Source organism: Tiliqua scincoides, chromosome 1 (genome assembly GCF_035046505.1).
Source record: "Tiliqua scincoides isolate rTilSci1 chromosome 1, rTilSci1.hap2, whole genome shotgun sequence".
Classification (NCBI taxonomy): domain Eukaryota; kingdom Metazoa; phylum Chordata; class Lepidosauria; order Squamata; family Scincidae; genus Tiliqua; species Tiliqua scincoides.
In genome coordinates, this window is record NC_089821.1 from 247172064 (window position 1) to 247187894 (window position 15831).

General features: G+C 47.1%; 1 protein-coding gene across 2 annotated transcripts in view; it reads right to left on the reverse strand.

Moving 5' to 3' along the window:
• GALNT14 (polypeptide N-acetylgalactosaminyltransferase 14) overlaps positions 1 to 15154 on the reverse strand; it is a 253564-nt gene extending 238410 nt beyond the window's left edge. Inside the window, exon 1 of one of the 2 annotated variants that reach the window (XM_066618675.1) lies at positions 14761 to 15154. In XM_066618675.1, coding sequence (XP_066474772.1) covers positions 14761 to 14886 — 126 coding nt within the window. In that variant the 5' untranslated portion in view covers positions 14887 to 15154. The remainder of the gene's footprint in view (positions 1 to 14760) is intronic. The other variant, XM_066618673.1, reaches the window with a different exon arrangement.
• Positions 15155 to 15831: the final 677 nt, after the last annotated feature.

Consider the following 15831-nt stretch of genomic DNA (forward strand, 5'->3'; position numbering starts at 1 on the left):
ATTTCATAGCTTACATAATGTTTCTAACATCGCAATCCTATGTTGCGCTGGAACAGGCAGGCCAGGAGGCTTGTACCAGCCTAACTCGCAGTTAGGATTGCACCCTAATCCTGCAGTTAGAATTGTTAAATGTAGAACGCAGATAAAAGGACTGGATCCTAGACATGCCTGCACGCGATCATTTTGTTAATGTTTCAAGCACAAAGTAGAGTCAGTATTTTTCCCCAGACACTGAAGAAGAAAATATACCAGTGAGCAAAGAAAGAGAATTCGCTTCAGGAGTCTAACTGCAAAGTCAACAGAAATGCCTTTAATGAGCACAGAATCAGGGCCTGAAATTAACCAGCAAAGTTGTGTTGATATTGGAACAGGCAGCTCAATTAATTAATGTTCGAAGGAATTTATTTGCAGAGCCCATGCTGGTGGCCTAATCTGTGTTAAATGCCTATGCAAGACTGACTGCTAGGAGAACTGCAGGAATTGAAATAAGTAAAAGATCATCAACCAAGCTTCAGTTGCTGTACCGAAACTTCTGTGCTGGTAATAGTATCTGAAGCCAAGAGAATACAGCATGTGTTTCAAAAAAAAATGGGCAAAGCCCATGTACAAACACTGCAAAAGATTTGAATTTTAAAAAACTGGCTTGAATCAAAGGAAGTCGGCATATTTCGAGAGATTATCCTCAACCAGAAGATCATATGAGCATAGCCAGCTATAGCTTCCAGGTCCAATTCTATGTGAAAATTCCTCTGCCCTCACAACCCAGCAATAAAAAGACAGGCAGGAAAATAAAAATTACATGATTCTGCTGTATAAGTGAAAAAAAGCCTCTGAATTTGCCATTACTGGGGGCAGTCCAAAAATTTTTTTTGTGAATTTCTTCAAATTTCTTCTTTTGAAATTGGTGTTATGTGCTTTGATTCCACATTAACATCTTATCAATTTTAAAGCATTTTTATCAAGTGTAATCACTGTCATATATGTGGCATATATGTGTTTTATGCCTTTGGCTGTCAGTAGACATAGGCAGGCATAACACACACACACACACACACACACACACACACACACACACACCTCTGAAGAGTGTAATTACATAGTCAACTGCTTGAATTAAAGTTATAGGGGCTGTTTAAGATTTGCATGCTACTTGAATGAACAACTACAATGAACCTAATGCTGCCAAGCACAAAGAAGAAACATTAAGGGCGCAATCCAGAGGTGCCCATGGGTTGGCACAAGTCCCTTGCGCAGGTAATGGAGGGTCGCAAATGTGCCATAAGGCACATTTGCACCTCCTTGGGAGGAAGCCGGGCTGGTACTCAGAGGTGCGCTGGCCTGTGGAGGCTGACACAAGCCTCAGCGCTGGCTTCTTTGGTGAGGCTTGCATCAGCCTAGCTGGGCTGATGCAAGCCTCTGGGGCGGGCAGGGAGGAGGTGGGGAGGAGGTGGGAGGGAGATGTTCCTGGGCTGGGGAAGGGAAGGTGGGGGCGGCCCTGAAGCAAGCTGGGTGGGGAGCTGGAGGTGGGGCTGGGATCCAGAAGTTATGCTGGATCCCAACCCTCGTTCCCGGGGAGTTTGGAGCGGCGTGAAACCGCTTCGCTGTCCTCGGACTTACACCACCTCAGGACGTGGCCCAAGTCCGAGGAGACCCATAGGGGCAAGGGCACCTTACCCAGAGGTAAGTGGAAAAGTTTCCCTTTGCCTCTGGCTGAGCCACCTTGGGCCCCTATCCTGCGCTGGATACAGCACTTCGGCGTGCAAATGCTATATTCGCAGGCAGAGGGGTTTTGGTCCTCTCAAGGCCTGGTGGACCATCCTTTCAGTTTCTGCTTGCTATAACCTTCTCTCCCCTCTCTTGCTGCAGGATGTCATAACCTGGCTTGCTTTGGATAGCTTCTCTGTTTTAATCCGCTGCAGGATGCTGTGTTAACCCGGTTCGCGTTTTGATCTGTGGCTACTCCATTGTTTTTTGGGCCTGTAAGAGGGCAGCCGCAGGCAGCTTTGGAACACAGCTTGGGCTGGGCCCCTGCCATGCAAGTCAGTGGGTTGCCCAGGCAGGACATGTGCCTGGGCCAGCTGCCGCCTGCGATGGCGGAGTTCCTGAAGGTCAAACCCCCTGCCTGCGGTGGTCATGATCTATCTTGGCGAAAACTATCTGTGCAGGATGTCCAGTCTGTTGCAGAGACTCAGAGCATCTTAGACCTTGCCACCCTTTGTGGTTGGCTGCCCACCACCACTTTGGTCTGGTCAGACTTCCTACAGTGTCGTGTGTGGGGCACGGGGCCTACAGCTGCCCCAAGGTCAAGAGGATGTGGAGGACGCTCACCAGGGAGATTGGCTTGTTTGTCTCACAGGCAGGTGGCCGGGTTATATTGCATCCTGCTATTGTCTTCTCTCTGCCATCCCTCTACAGGGGGCATGAGGTTCACTTGTCTGAGGAGGGTGCTGTCAGCTTTCTAGGAGACCTGCAGGGTGGCCTTCGGGTGCTTCTTCCCGTTTAGGAGTGAGGGAGTCAAGCGCTAGGCTGATCCCTCCTTGTGACAGGTGGTGCGGATTAGAAGGCATGAGATGGACATTGGTGTGCACCTTCGGGCAGCATAGGTAGGGCGGAACCCACTTTCAGTCCTCAGGGGCCCAGCAGCACGAGGGCATGGAAGGGGCCCTGGCCGGGACTGCGGGGCCGCCTCAGAGGCTCTGTGGCTCATGGTCCGGCTGCCTCACCCCTTCACAGGGTAGACCTGGATAAACTGTGCTGCCTGTGAAAGGAGCCAGGCTTGGAGTTGGGTGCACAACCCCCCAGCCCAGGGGACAGATGTGATTCTGGTGCCTTCCGATGGTCCAGCCTCCGCACCACAGGCGCTTTGCTGAAACATAACTGCAGGTCTCCGCCTCTCCTTCTGTACTATCTTTAATTATTAATAAAGTGGCCCTTTCTCCCAGCTCTGTTGTCTTGAGTGTTCATTGGGGTGGTGCACAAACAAAAACCTAGTTTTAAACTGCAGGGGGGGAAAAAGCACATCAACAACCTTACCATAGTGTGTGTGTGTGTGGGGGGGGTGTCTTCTGGAGTATTTGTTGAGCTTCATGCTCATCAAATGGGGATCATTCTGATGACTTTGCATTTCCCTTCACCTCGCCTATGATTGGAGCCAAAGCACGGCTGCTTACTCATCAATAAACGTAACAGTGTAGCTCAGTTTTGCTTTCCATAGGGCTCAATACATTCATCAGCTTGGAGGGAGGGATTTCCTTCAAGTGATTTCCTTCAAGTGTTTTAAGGGGGCTGCATTCATTGGATCAGGACCATTCTGGTGGCATTGCATTCTTCTTGGCCTGCCCTTCAAAATAGACTGAGGAACATTCACCTACGCTCAAGTAAATGTGCAGTGTGGTTCAATTTTCATAGGACTCCGTGCATTTTTTTTTGGCAGCTTCTGAGCATGCTCAGAAGACTATAGCCAGTTAGGCAGCGGTTCTCACACATATAGCACCAGGACCCACTTTTTAGAATGAGAATATGTCAGGACCCACCAGAAGTGATGTCATGGCCAGAAGTGACATCATCAAGCATGAAAATTTTTAACAATCCTAGGCTGCAATCCTACCCACGCTTACCCAGGAGTAAGTCCCATTGAACATCATTGTTAAAACAATATACGTACATAGTAGCTTGTTAAAAGTACAGGTCTGTAACATTTTCCCAAATGCAGTCACATACCACAGTAGCATCAAGCCTATATTAAAAATAAAATATTGAAATGAATGGGGACTCAACTCACCTGAAATTGGCTCATGACCCACAGTTTGAGAAACTGGGTTAGGAGAAAGCAGCAGAGCTGTGTGTGGAGTTAGAAGCTTAGAAACACAGTCAGAAGCACTCAGAACAGTTCAGAGATGCTCTGCAGCACTTAGTAGGTAAATTTTGGTGTTATTTTGTTAATTGGAGATCGCATCTTACCATTTTATAAGCCCAATTTATAAGCCCAAGTGTTATTTTGCAGCATTTCATTTTTACCATTTTAGACTGCCTCTAGCCTTTGGTTCATCATCCTGGCATTCTCAGCTTAAAAGCCTGAAAGCAAGTTTTAAAGAAAGTTCCTAGTCCTCCTGACTGCAGTGACGAACTTTAGATTAAGTGTTAAAAGACTACATGAGATTTCCAGTGGTCAAGGGACCCTCATTGCCACTCCCAATCCCCAAACTAAGGGAATATGCACTTCTCTCATATAGGATTACAAACTCTTGAAATTAAAAATCATAAATGCAAGCATTGTACAGAGATTGTAATCTGAGTCCTGTCTAATGTTTAACAGCTAAGAGTTGCAAACGGAAAAATCACTGGTTCATATCTCGCCTATGTACTCGCTAGGAGGCCTAAATGAAATCATTATCTATCAGCTCCAGCACTCCACCCCCAAATGAACGAGGTTAATAATACTTCCCTACCTGACAGAGTTGTAAGGAATACAGAACACAGGCCTACACACATTTAGTCGTCTTAAAAGTCTGGCCTATTCTTGCGTACATTTGGAGTGCTGTATCCAAAAATGGCATCAGTTTTATCTGACTGGCTCTAGTTTAGGGGGTGTGGCATAGCCACCTTATATGCTGACTCAAGCAGCTTACTTGTGAGGAAGCTGCTTGAATCCACATATAAGGTGGCTATGCCGTACCCTCAAAATTAGAGCCAATTGGGCAAAACCAATGCCATTTTGGATTCACCCCTAAAATATCTTAAATTCATTCAAACATCCTTGGCAACTAAAAAGGGTGTTTTTGGGTTGTTGTTTTTTTGAAGACCTGTGTAATGGGTACTTCTCATGTAATTCCAAAGCATGATTTAGCATCATACAACCTAACCATCATACACCCTTACTCTGCTTAATTAGTTCTTTCCTGATTTGCATACATTTGGAACCAGCAAGCTATGGTTTATGCTTGTCCTGCAAACCAGGATTTGACCATGGCTTGCAGTCCTAATTGGCAGGGCAAGTACAAACCATGACTATTCACACACCTGTCCAGCGGTCAGTCCTGAGTATTACCGATTCACACAAATCAGTTGAACATGCAAGGCAAATGCCTCTCCCCCAGTGTGCACCAGGTAACAGTTCATCCAAGCCTTGACAGGCATTTTTAGGAAGCTTCTTTTCTGCCACCTCACCAACTCAACAAAAGTCCTGTCTTGACCCAGACAACCAGAGAGCGATGTGGTATGTGGTCAAGCCAGACAGTTAAAAATACGACCTCATTACCTAAGGACCTGAGGCCACAGGCATGATCAAAATCCATGTGTGACATCAGTGCTGTCACCCACAACGGCAAGCCCAGTTTCCAGCCTCTGCCTCCTGTTTATTTTCTCTTTTCTGTGAACGTAGCACCCACCAGTGACAGCCTCAGCTTAGGCTTTGGGAATTGGATTTGTCAGTTAAACACTGCCTGCAGAGCCAACTGCGTACATTCCTAAGAAATTAATCTGGGAATTTACTTGTAATTAATCCGGCATATCATTATTTCCTCAATGTAATTAAGTTACTAATTTTGCCGTGTTTTGTTTTCTTAATTGGGAAGGAAGCAAAACTCCTGTTGAATGTATCATCTCCTGCCAAACAAATTGTCCATTCTCCCAAACAGCCTGAACAGGTTGCAGAGAGTCCAGAGTCCTGGTTTGCGTTGCAGGATTTGACCCTCCTAATAAAATTGGATGACATGTGCCCATGTCATAGTGCAGGGTGGCATCTTGTAGCCTGGGAGCCTCAGCACTGCATCCATAGCGATGCAGATGTCTGCATTATCTCTGCCCATAACCCGCATTCAGAAATTACACACTGATGAGCAAAGAATAAATGTTAACACAAATGGCCTAAATGTGATGGGGGAGGAGGATAAATGTCCCCAGCATTTCTCTGTGCAATGTTTGAACAAGTCCTTAGGCAAATAAATTATTGATTGATTTCAGAAATGCAGAGAAACGTTCACTTTCTGTGTCAATGAGAGCAGCAGACACTTTGAAAAGCATTAATCTTCCTTGGCTTCGGTGTGCTTGCAACTCCCTCATGCTCCTAAAATAGTGGGCACGGGGGAAGGAGCAGGGTGGCAGCGGTGTCTGAAAGTAAGTAGCGCTTACAAAATGCTTTGAAATCAGTAGATGAAAGTGACAGCAGAATATTACTCAAAACCCAGCTGATCAAGCTCCCAACACTGTTATATGGTAAGAGTGGCTCATAAGCTATCCAGCAGACAGGATTAATTTAACTTCATGTTAATCCCTTGCCGGCTAACTGGCTCGCCTGCTCAATACCAGCAGCCTAGTCACACCAATCCAGTAGATTTGTTCTTCAATAGGTTTCAAGGACTTACTACCCCACCAAAACCCTCCCCAAAAGTTTTCCCAGCCATACAATTAGGATTCAAACTGTCCTCTGAAAACCAAGTGGCTGCAACCATAACTGTCCAAACCACAATAGCAGATAGGTTGGAGAATTCATCCTGAAAACAGCCTGCCTAAGCTAATCGTAGAACTCAGCAGGTAGGCAGGTAGAAAAGATTTGATGTCGCAGCAGCATTTGGGCCATTGGCTTCATGTCATTTACAGCAGCTGTCTCTAAGAGCCCAATCCTATTCCCCGCCACTCCAGACTATTCAGCACCACCAGGAGGTCCTGGGCCAGCCCTGCATTCAAGCAACACATGTTTAACAGCAAGGAGAGCAACACAAACTGATCTGGTATCTCCCTGAGGTAGAAACTGATGAATACGGCTTCCCTGTCCAGTCTACACACACATCATCAACATCATCCATGCCCTAACAATAACCATAAGGTTGTTGCCTAAAATAAACTCAGCAGGGAGTCCCATGTCCTGTGTTGAAAAGAAATGGAGAGCAAGGAGGACGAAAGCCAAGAGAAGCAGATGAATGAAACTGAAGCAAGTGAGGCTCAACAAGAAATGAAGATGACAGACTAGGACCTAATTGAAAGAGAGACAGAAGCAGAGATTAAGGAAAGACTCAGAATCAGGACGATTGGATTAAGAGTAGAGAAGAGGTGAACTCAGGTTAAAAAGCAAACAGGCAACCTTTTCTAACCTTGCTATCCATCTCACAGAAACATAAAACTGGATTCTTATAAGCGACTAAATAACAACCAATTTTTTTTCCAGGTTCCAACAGAGTGAACCATTCACTATTTTGCATTTTAGAGCAACGGGCAGAGCAACAAGCAAATCCTTTTTGTGACAATACTTGTGACCAGACTAATCACTGGTATAGTAGTCTTCCTCCTAGAGATTCATGTATCATTTATAGTCAAGAAATACTTTCAATTACAATGCTAGGACCGAGGCCCCAACCTATTTGAGCATCCCACCCATGAGTTCATGACCCGAGGGAGGGATATGAGTCCATCCACACCCCTTTGGACGTCCTGAGTAGCAAATATTCCAAACTGCATGGACGAACTCTTCACCTGTTCAGTGTCACACTGAATGGAAAAGCATTTAAGACACAAACGACCTTGGCGGCATGGCCAACTGATGTGTAGTATGGGGCGACATGCCTAGATGCTCCCATTCCCCCCCACCCCCACCCCCACACACACTTGCTAAATGCACAGGGAGAATGCCTCCGTTTGATGGCACTGTTTTTCAATGGTTATCATTGGACTCTTAGAAGAAAACAGGATTCCCCTCACAGAAATGGAAAGGCATTGTATGCAGACTACAGTGTACTTGTCTACATGAATGATACAATTTTCACTGGTGACCTTAGAAGGGGCATGAAGAAATGAATTGCAGCCAAGCTGAATTGTGTGTGTGTGGGGGGGGGGGTTAATTATTTACAAAACCATCCACCATCTGCAAAAAGCACACATGTACTCCTGCAGTATTCCTTAGAATGAGTACTAGCACACCATGAATATTAGGCGAATAGGGAAAATCCAAGCATTCATTTTGCTTATTGCTGAGATCAAGCATGGTTACTTGGAAGTAAATCCCACTGTGCACAATGGGGCTCAGGCCAGGTGAGTGTCCGTAGGACTGCAACTTAAATAAGACAAGGGAAAGTCTATTAGCCAGTTACCTGCTGACGGAACTACCTCCCTGACCATTCCCAGAGCCAGGTATTCTCAACTAGCTTCGGGTGCCTGAGGCAGGATACCAAATACCCTCTGGGGAGATACTACAGCCCACCACTCTACTCTCTTCTCTTCCACTCCTCCCCCCTTGCCTTCTAACCAATGAAACTAGAGTGGCTCTTTGTGGACTGCTTCCGAATCACGCAGCAGAAGCAGAGGGCAGGCAGGGGTTGGTAGCAGCCGGGAAAGTAAGGAGAGCCAAGGCACAAGCAAAGGCAGTGGGCAGCAAGTTTCACTGAAAAGCCACTGACTGAGGCTGGCCTTGATAATTCCCAGTATTATATAAAGCTGTCTTATGCTCAGTCAGACGATTGATTCATCCTGTTCAGCATTGTCTGCACTGACTGGCAGCAGCTGCCCAAGGTTTCTGACAGTGATATTTCCCAGCTGTAAGTGGGGATGCTGGGAATTCAAACTGGCACCTTTTGCAGACCATGTGGTCAACCGTAAGAACATAAGAACAGCCCCACTGGATCAGGCCATAGGCCCATCTAGTCCAGCTTCCTGTATCTCACAGCGGCCCACCAAATGCCCCAGGGAGCACGCCAGATAACAAGAGACCTGCATCCTGGTGCCCTCCCAAGCTTCATCCCTTCCCCTATAACACAGGAGTTCTCTACTTCACTGACCTAGGCCAAACCCCCTCTCTTGTCCTACTTTCCTCCACAATTGGAGTGTTTTCACTCATATATTTGGGGTGCTCTCCCTAGAGAAGCCACTCTGGCATCTTCCAGCATGTGCAATATCAGGTGCATCATGTTTCTGATTAATTAATTATTATTATTATTATTATTATTTATTAAGTACTCCTTCCATGATTTGATGGTGGAATTTCATGTTGTATTCTGGAATCAGGCTACTGTCTTCTATTGTTTTATTTTTATCTTCCAAGTACAACACCTGGGAGCTTTCTGCTGAAGAGTGGCCAGCACTGCTTCAAAATAAATAAATAAAATATCTAGCCGCTTTTATGAAATCTGACGCAGTTATAACAATCAGATTGGGGCCCGGAGAGATGAATTAAGTGAAGTGACACGTCTCTGCTGCCACAATGAGCACATAATTCATCTTAATTTTGTTAAGTTTCCAAAGCCAAGAATCAAATGTGTTAAGAAAAAAAACAAACCAGGAATCTAGAGTCTGTACATCTCAGGGGAATGAAACTGTTTTGATGGAAAATTCTGAGTAAATGAAAGCAGCTATTTTAAGCAGGCAGATTGATGCAGTTGACAGTAATGTGGCCTGTGAATCTTGGACATGGAGGACTTGATCTCCCATCTCTTGGAGGAAGGACTTGTTGATTTGACTGAGTGCCGAACCAGGCCAGTAATGAGTTCGGCAGCAAGAAGATCAGGGAAAACTAAATCTCTGACTGTTCAGTGGATGTTCTAAGGGACTGTAAAGTGAAGAATCAATTCTATCACTACTATTAAGGGGGAAAACAAGGTTCATCTTGAGAAGAATGGAGTATATCATGTGTGTGTGTCCCCAAAATGAGTTTTAGTTTGTAATTTCAAAGAGTGCATTTCCAGTGCATCCTTATTTACAAAGAGAGATTGTTATGGCAACAAAGGCGATTACATTCTAAACCCATTTTCAGTGTCTTCTTCACCAAAAGAATGTCCTGAAATTGCACACTCTTGTCTAGAGGTGTGAAAATTTTCAAAGGTTAAAAAAATACACATTTGCTTTTGCTAACCAGGCTGAAAAAAGAACGGCTTCCACCCGTAGGAAAGCCCAAGGATTATTCATCTACTCTGTGTGTGTGTGTGTGTGTGTGTGTGTGTGTGTGTGTGTGTGTGTGTTTACATTTTATAACAATGGGTTGCAACCTGAGAAATATAATGCAAAAGCAAAAAAAAGAAGGGGAAGGAATGAGGAAACAAAGCAAATGGAGGTCCCAGCTCTTTCACCGGTGACAGAATGAAATTGCACACTGAACAGGTGGAATGGTCACTGCAAGAGACTGTCCTGGCAGGGAAGATGTCAGATGACCATTTGTCCCAGCCTGACTGACACAGTGGGCCTTACTTTATCACTTCTCCTTCCACTGAGCCCAAGTGATTTGAAAAACAAAACAAAAAACTCATCTCATTCCTTCCAAGGCTGAGGCTGAACCAGGAAAAGCAAACGTTCTGCATCAAGTGTTCAGACTTGACAAAATCATGACATCCAATCAAAAATTCTGAATGCCAGTTCCTTGAATGCAGTAGATGGGCCAGTGCAATTGAACTGCAGAATCTTTCTCCAAAGCTGGAAGACAACCAGCAACGATCTTTGCAGGGACGTAGTACCCTGGTTTGCAGGTTTCAAAGGAATATTTCTAGATTGAATCAAAGGCACTGTCCCTTGGTCATCCCAGATTGTGACAGATTTACTTTTATTTAACGCTGCATCTATATACCAGGAATTACATTATGATCTATTTTTCTGCTCCCAGGCAAAAGAGAAAGTTATGAGAACACTCCGATGACTTCCGCTTTTAACACGGGCAGAAGCCCAGAGTGTGTCATATTCTGCCTAACTAGAAAGAACATGGGAGGGAGGGGCAGGTAGAGTTTGTCATGACTGGGATTAAAATAAATTCCAGGATCCAGGCTCCGATTGCAAAGCCTATCCTTATTCCCCCAAGCACATACTTTTTTATACAACACACATAACATCAGGCATGTTCTTTCAGCGATTTGGCACAAACAAACAAAAAACACACTTTAGGTTTCCATGCTGAAAAGACTTTGAATGCTTGTCAGCAGATCCTTTTTCTTCAACTTTCTTTCACTGGAACCAGACTGATAATTAACTGGTTCTAACTAGAGCTGTGTGGGTCACTGCATTCAGAAAGAGGGCCTTCAGGCTGAAAAACTGGTCATGTTCCAGGGAGAGAAAGAATCACATCAGAAGTTCTTAGTAACTTCATTGTTTGTTCTGTTGGCTCATAATAAACAAGGAAAAGCAAAGTAAAAGATCTGAAAGGTAATATTTTTGTTGTGATTTAAAAGCAATCTTGAGATAACAATACAATATGTGTATAGTACTTTTCAGCGTCACATGGTTTATCTAGCAATCCTTAGAACTAACCTGTCAGGTAAATATTAGATCTCTGCCCCCTTTCTCTCCTCAGACTTGCACCAGTGAAATCACTGGCAGAGATCCAAGGAGACCCATTTGGGGGGGGGGGGAGGATAGGATTGGACTAATAGTGAGATCTTAGTAGAGAAGAGCTAAAGTATGAATGTCCTGATTTGTAGCTCAGTTTCTTAGCCACTAAACAGCTTTCAAGGCAATGTATTAAACATCCATTTTTTTTAAAGCTGGCACCCTTTTGCCATTTTTTCCATTTGCTGTGGGAAAAGGGGTAAAGATTTATAATGACATTCATAAGGACTGAGAAGGAAAGACAACCTTTCCTTCCTGCCCTAGAAATTCCCATGAACCCTAACTGAATGCTGAATCAATCACTGCCTATCAGTCTCATTACTCATTTAGGTCTGTTTCAAAGTCAAATATATTTTAACTTCCACTCACTAACTAATTAAAAGTCAGACTACAAGTTAGTGTAAAGACTGTACAAAACAAGACTAGTGTGTGTGTGTTCCCAGTGGCAATTATGAGATAGATAGATAGATAGATAGATAGATAGATAGATAGATAGATAGATAGATAGATAGATAGATAGATAGATAGATAGATAGATAGATAGATAGATAGATATTTGGCAGAAAATAAGAATGCAAAGAAAAACAGAAAAATTATGTTGTACAGGAATCATGTTTGTACTCTGTTTGCACAGGAATCCTGTTTGCACAGGAATCAGAGTTTGTACTCTGAATGTTATATTCAGAGTACAAACTATAATATACAAAGTATTTATTTCAAATCAAGTGATAAGCAGCATAAAAATAATGCAGGGCATAACACACGTGTGCGTGTGATACAGGTCTGTACATCCATATTTAGCATTTGACACCTGCAACATGTGAATTAGCCATCACAGCTATAATACTAAACACACAACTTTTGTTTCCTTACCTTGAGGAGGGCTCCCTGGCTGCCCACCACCACCACAGAATGCAGCAGGTACCCCATTGACATGGCTGCTGGAAAGTTTGTTAGGACTAAACTGTAATGGCCCAGTCCTAAAATGAGCCAGCACCAGCGCTGGGTGTGCCATAAGGCATGTCCATGATACCCTGTGTGAGTCAGCACCAGCACCGAGCTCAGTGCCAGCTGAACACCACCTAGAGCTAGGTAAGATTTCCGGTCAGCGGTGAGGGCCTCAGGGGTGGGGAAGGTGTTCTGGGCTGAGGGAGAGTGGGGCAGGGGGAGGAACCAGGGTGTGAGGGGGGTAGGACTAGCGAAGCTCTGCTAAGCTGGATCTTGAACTCCATGTCAGGCCAGAAGCCCCAACACTGAGTTTCTGAAGTCTTCTGCACTGGCAAAATAGCTGGTGCAGATTTGAGAAGCCCCACTGTGGGGTTTGGAACTTTCCCCAGGGGAAGGGGGCGAAGGTTCCCTTCACCCAAGGAGACTTCCAGCAGCCTCGGCAGTGCTACTGCAGTAGCCATTTATAAACTGCCTATGTAAACCGCCTTGAATAAAGTCAGAGGAGTAATCCGATGATCAAAAAGGCAGTATATAAATACCTAGTTGTTATTATTATTATGGCACAACTGCATCCGGTGGAGCCACCACCTTCAGGACTGGGCTGCTGTCTGCAATCCTCACTTACAATGGAGTAATCCCCATTGGATTGTGCTGTTAGGCTACAATCTTATGCAAACCTTTCTGGGAGTAAGCCCAAATTAAACTCAGTGAGACCCACTTCTAAGAAAACATTCCTGTAAGAATGCAAACTCATATGCACTACTAGTGAGTAAGCCACGCTGAACACAGTGGAACTTACTTTTGCTGATCCACTGAACTGTGCAGTAAAGCACCATGGATTTCAAGGTAATATGAGTGCTTTTACACTTGAAGCAACATTGAGAATCTTGGCGCCTCTCTAATGCTATCTGTGTGCATATGTGAAGGCCATTAACAAGAAACAGAAAAGAGATGGTCTTAAATGGAATATACGGTCTCAGATGCTTCGCCTGTGACCTGTAGGAAAGGAAATGGATGAGTGACAATTTCAAATCAAAACCTACATTTTCCAGCCTGGGTTCTACATTCCAATTACAGACCTAAGAAATGTAAAAACCAATTTAAACTTCACTCATTTAACGATCCAAGGCAGCTGTTATAGGTGTTATTAGCATGAAGCATTTTAAAAGCATTAAGGCCATTTTCACAAGCGACACTCAAATTTGCTTTTGCATTTCCTGCCTCTCTCTAGTTTGAATGTAAAATCCACACTGGTTAAATGCAGTGTTCGTTTAAAGTTGGGCCTCTTCCATTTTCAATCCCACTGTAAGAGAGTTTGCAAGGGATTCTGTCCCTGACAAAAAAAAAAAAAAGGCTTTAGCATCACTTGTGAACAGCTCCCAAGCACTGAGAAGAAGGAAAAAGACAATCTCTGTATAATACACTTCAAGGGCCAGAACACTGGATTTTTGGAGGAGGTTTCTGGCTTCTACCCAACCCAAGCCTCCTAATCTTTTCTTCCAAGGTGCCAGAAATCTAACCTGGGCTCCAATCCTGCAGACATGCCTGCCTGAGTAGCTGTTTGCTCAGCCCAGACTGCCTAAGTGCCTGCAAGGAAATCAAGCAACCATCCTTATATACAAGGCTTGGATTTGTGAGCTGGTCAAAGAAGGGGGAGGGAATAGGCAAATGCAACTGATGGCCCACTTTTTATGTCTTTCAGCTTTTAACATAAGGGGGATAAAAATCATCACCCTTTTAGGAGCTGATGCAGACAGGAGAACGCAACAGAGACCCAGAATAAGGGCACAAGCCTATGAGTGTCTACTCAGAAAAAAAAGTCCTATTGCATTCAATGGCGCTTACTCTCAGGAAAGGGTACACACCCCATTGAATAAGATGGGATTTACTTCTGAGTAGACAAGCATGGGCTTGGGCTCTAAGGTCTCAGTCCTATCCAACTTTCCAGCCCCGATTGCCAATGGGACATGCGCTGCATCCTGTGGTTGGGGGGCAGTGGTGGAGACCTCCAAGTAAGGGAATGTTTGTTCCCTTGCCTGGGGGCTGCATGACAGCTGCATCAGCTCTGGAAAGTTGGATAGGATAGTCAGCAGTTGCAGTTCAAAGAGTCACCTGGCTCGCTCCCACCCTACTCCACCCCCTGCTGCTTTGACCCTCGGTTTGGGGACAGCCCCGTTCTTCCGCGGTGCTGAGAAGCGGCGCGCGTGGCCGCGAAACTGTTGCAAAGAAGTTGGAACCCCCAGCAGGACTCGAGCAAGAGGCAGGCAGGAGTCCGTCCCCACGTGAGCGCGGCGATGCTGCTTTGCTGGCACCCCGAGCAAGTTGCCTGCTTGGCTTTGGGCTGGGTGGGCGCCCGGTCTTCGCTCCCCTAGCTTTGAACCCAGCCCCCAATAGCCCAGAAGCGCCTACCCCAGGCACACACACAGGCTCTTCCTCCACTCCCTCTAGGGACAGAACCGCCTCCCCCCAGCCCCCTTCCCCTACCCGAGAGAAGAAGTGGGGCGGGGGCGACCGCCTTACCTTTGGGGTCTGCCCCTCGGGGGCCCCCACTTCCAACTTCTTCCTGGTCCCGAAGAAGAGGAGGAGAGCCGCGATCCACAGGACCCCCAACACAGACAGCGCCAGCCTCCGATTCAGCCGTCTCATCGTTGATGGGGAGCGCCAGGAAAAGTCCTCGCCGGCTGGGGGGGGGAGCCGCCCGCCCACCGGCAGGGCTGGGGGCTGTCAGGCACCCTTCCTTCCTCTCTCCGCCGAGAGGGGAAGAGCGCAGCCGGCGAGCTAAGTCCCGGAGACCCCCGCTAGGGGCATGGCCAAGGCACCCAGGCTCTGGCAGCCCGCGGGAGGGAGGAGGCGCCGGTGGCAGAGGCGGGGGTGGCGGTCCCGGGCCGTCCTCCCTGCATGGGGCTCGGGGGCGGGGCGGGGCGGAGACAGCGGCGAGCGGGTGGATCCTCTCGCCGAGCAGAGCGAGCGATCCTGCCCGGCGCTGGAGTCTCCCTGGGTGGCCAAGGAAGCCTCTTCCTCCGCCGAGAAGCAGGAGGCTCTGCACCCCCGCTGGACACCGGCGCCTGGCTGCCTCTCCAGCGGCTGCTCCCGGCCGGCCCCTCGTCGCCTTTCTCCCCGTGGAGTAGCAGCGGCGGCGGCGGCGGCGGCACCCTCTCCCCCGCTGCGGAGGGGCGGGCGGGCAGTGCGCCGCGTGCCCTCCCGGGTCACCAGCGGGAAGGGCTCCCTCGCCAGCCAGCCAAGCCGCTCCGCTCCGCCACTGCTGCCTGCCGCCCGCCCGCCCGCCCGCCCGCCTCTTGCGCTCTGCTCGGCGGTCCCCCGCGAGACCGAGAGCGCTGGAGCGGGGGGTGAGGCTCCGGAGGGGATTGGAGGCGAAGGAGCAGCTCGGGGCGGGGGGCGCCCTGCCAAGGCGGCTGCTCGGAGCCGGGAGCCAGCCGGAAACTTCGGAGCGTTTCCGAGTTGCGCGGGAATGTTTCGGTTCAACTCTGGAGGGAGGGAGCGCCCCGCCGGAGGAGGTGCCGGCGCAGTGGGGCCAGCCCCCTGGAGTTCACGGGGGTGGCACCCCAGTAAGTGAGCGCAGTGGCGTAGCTA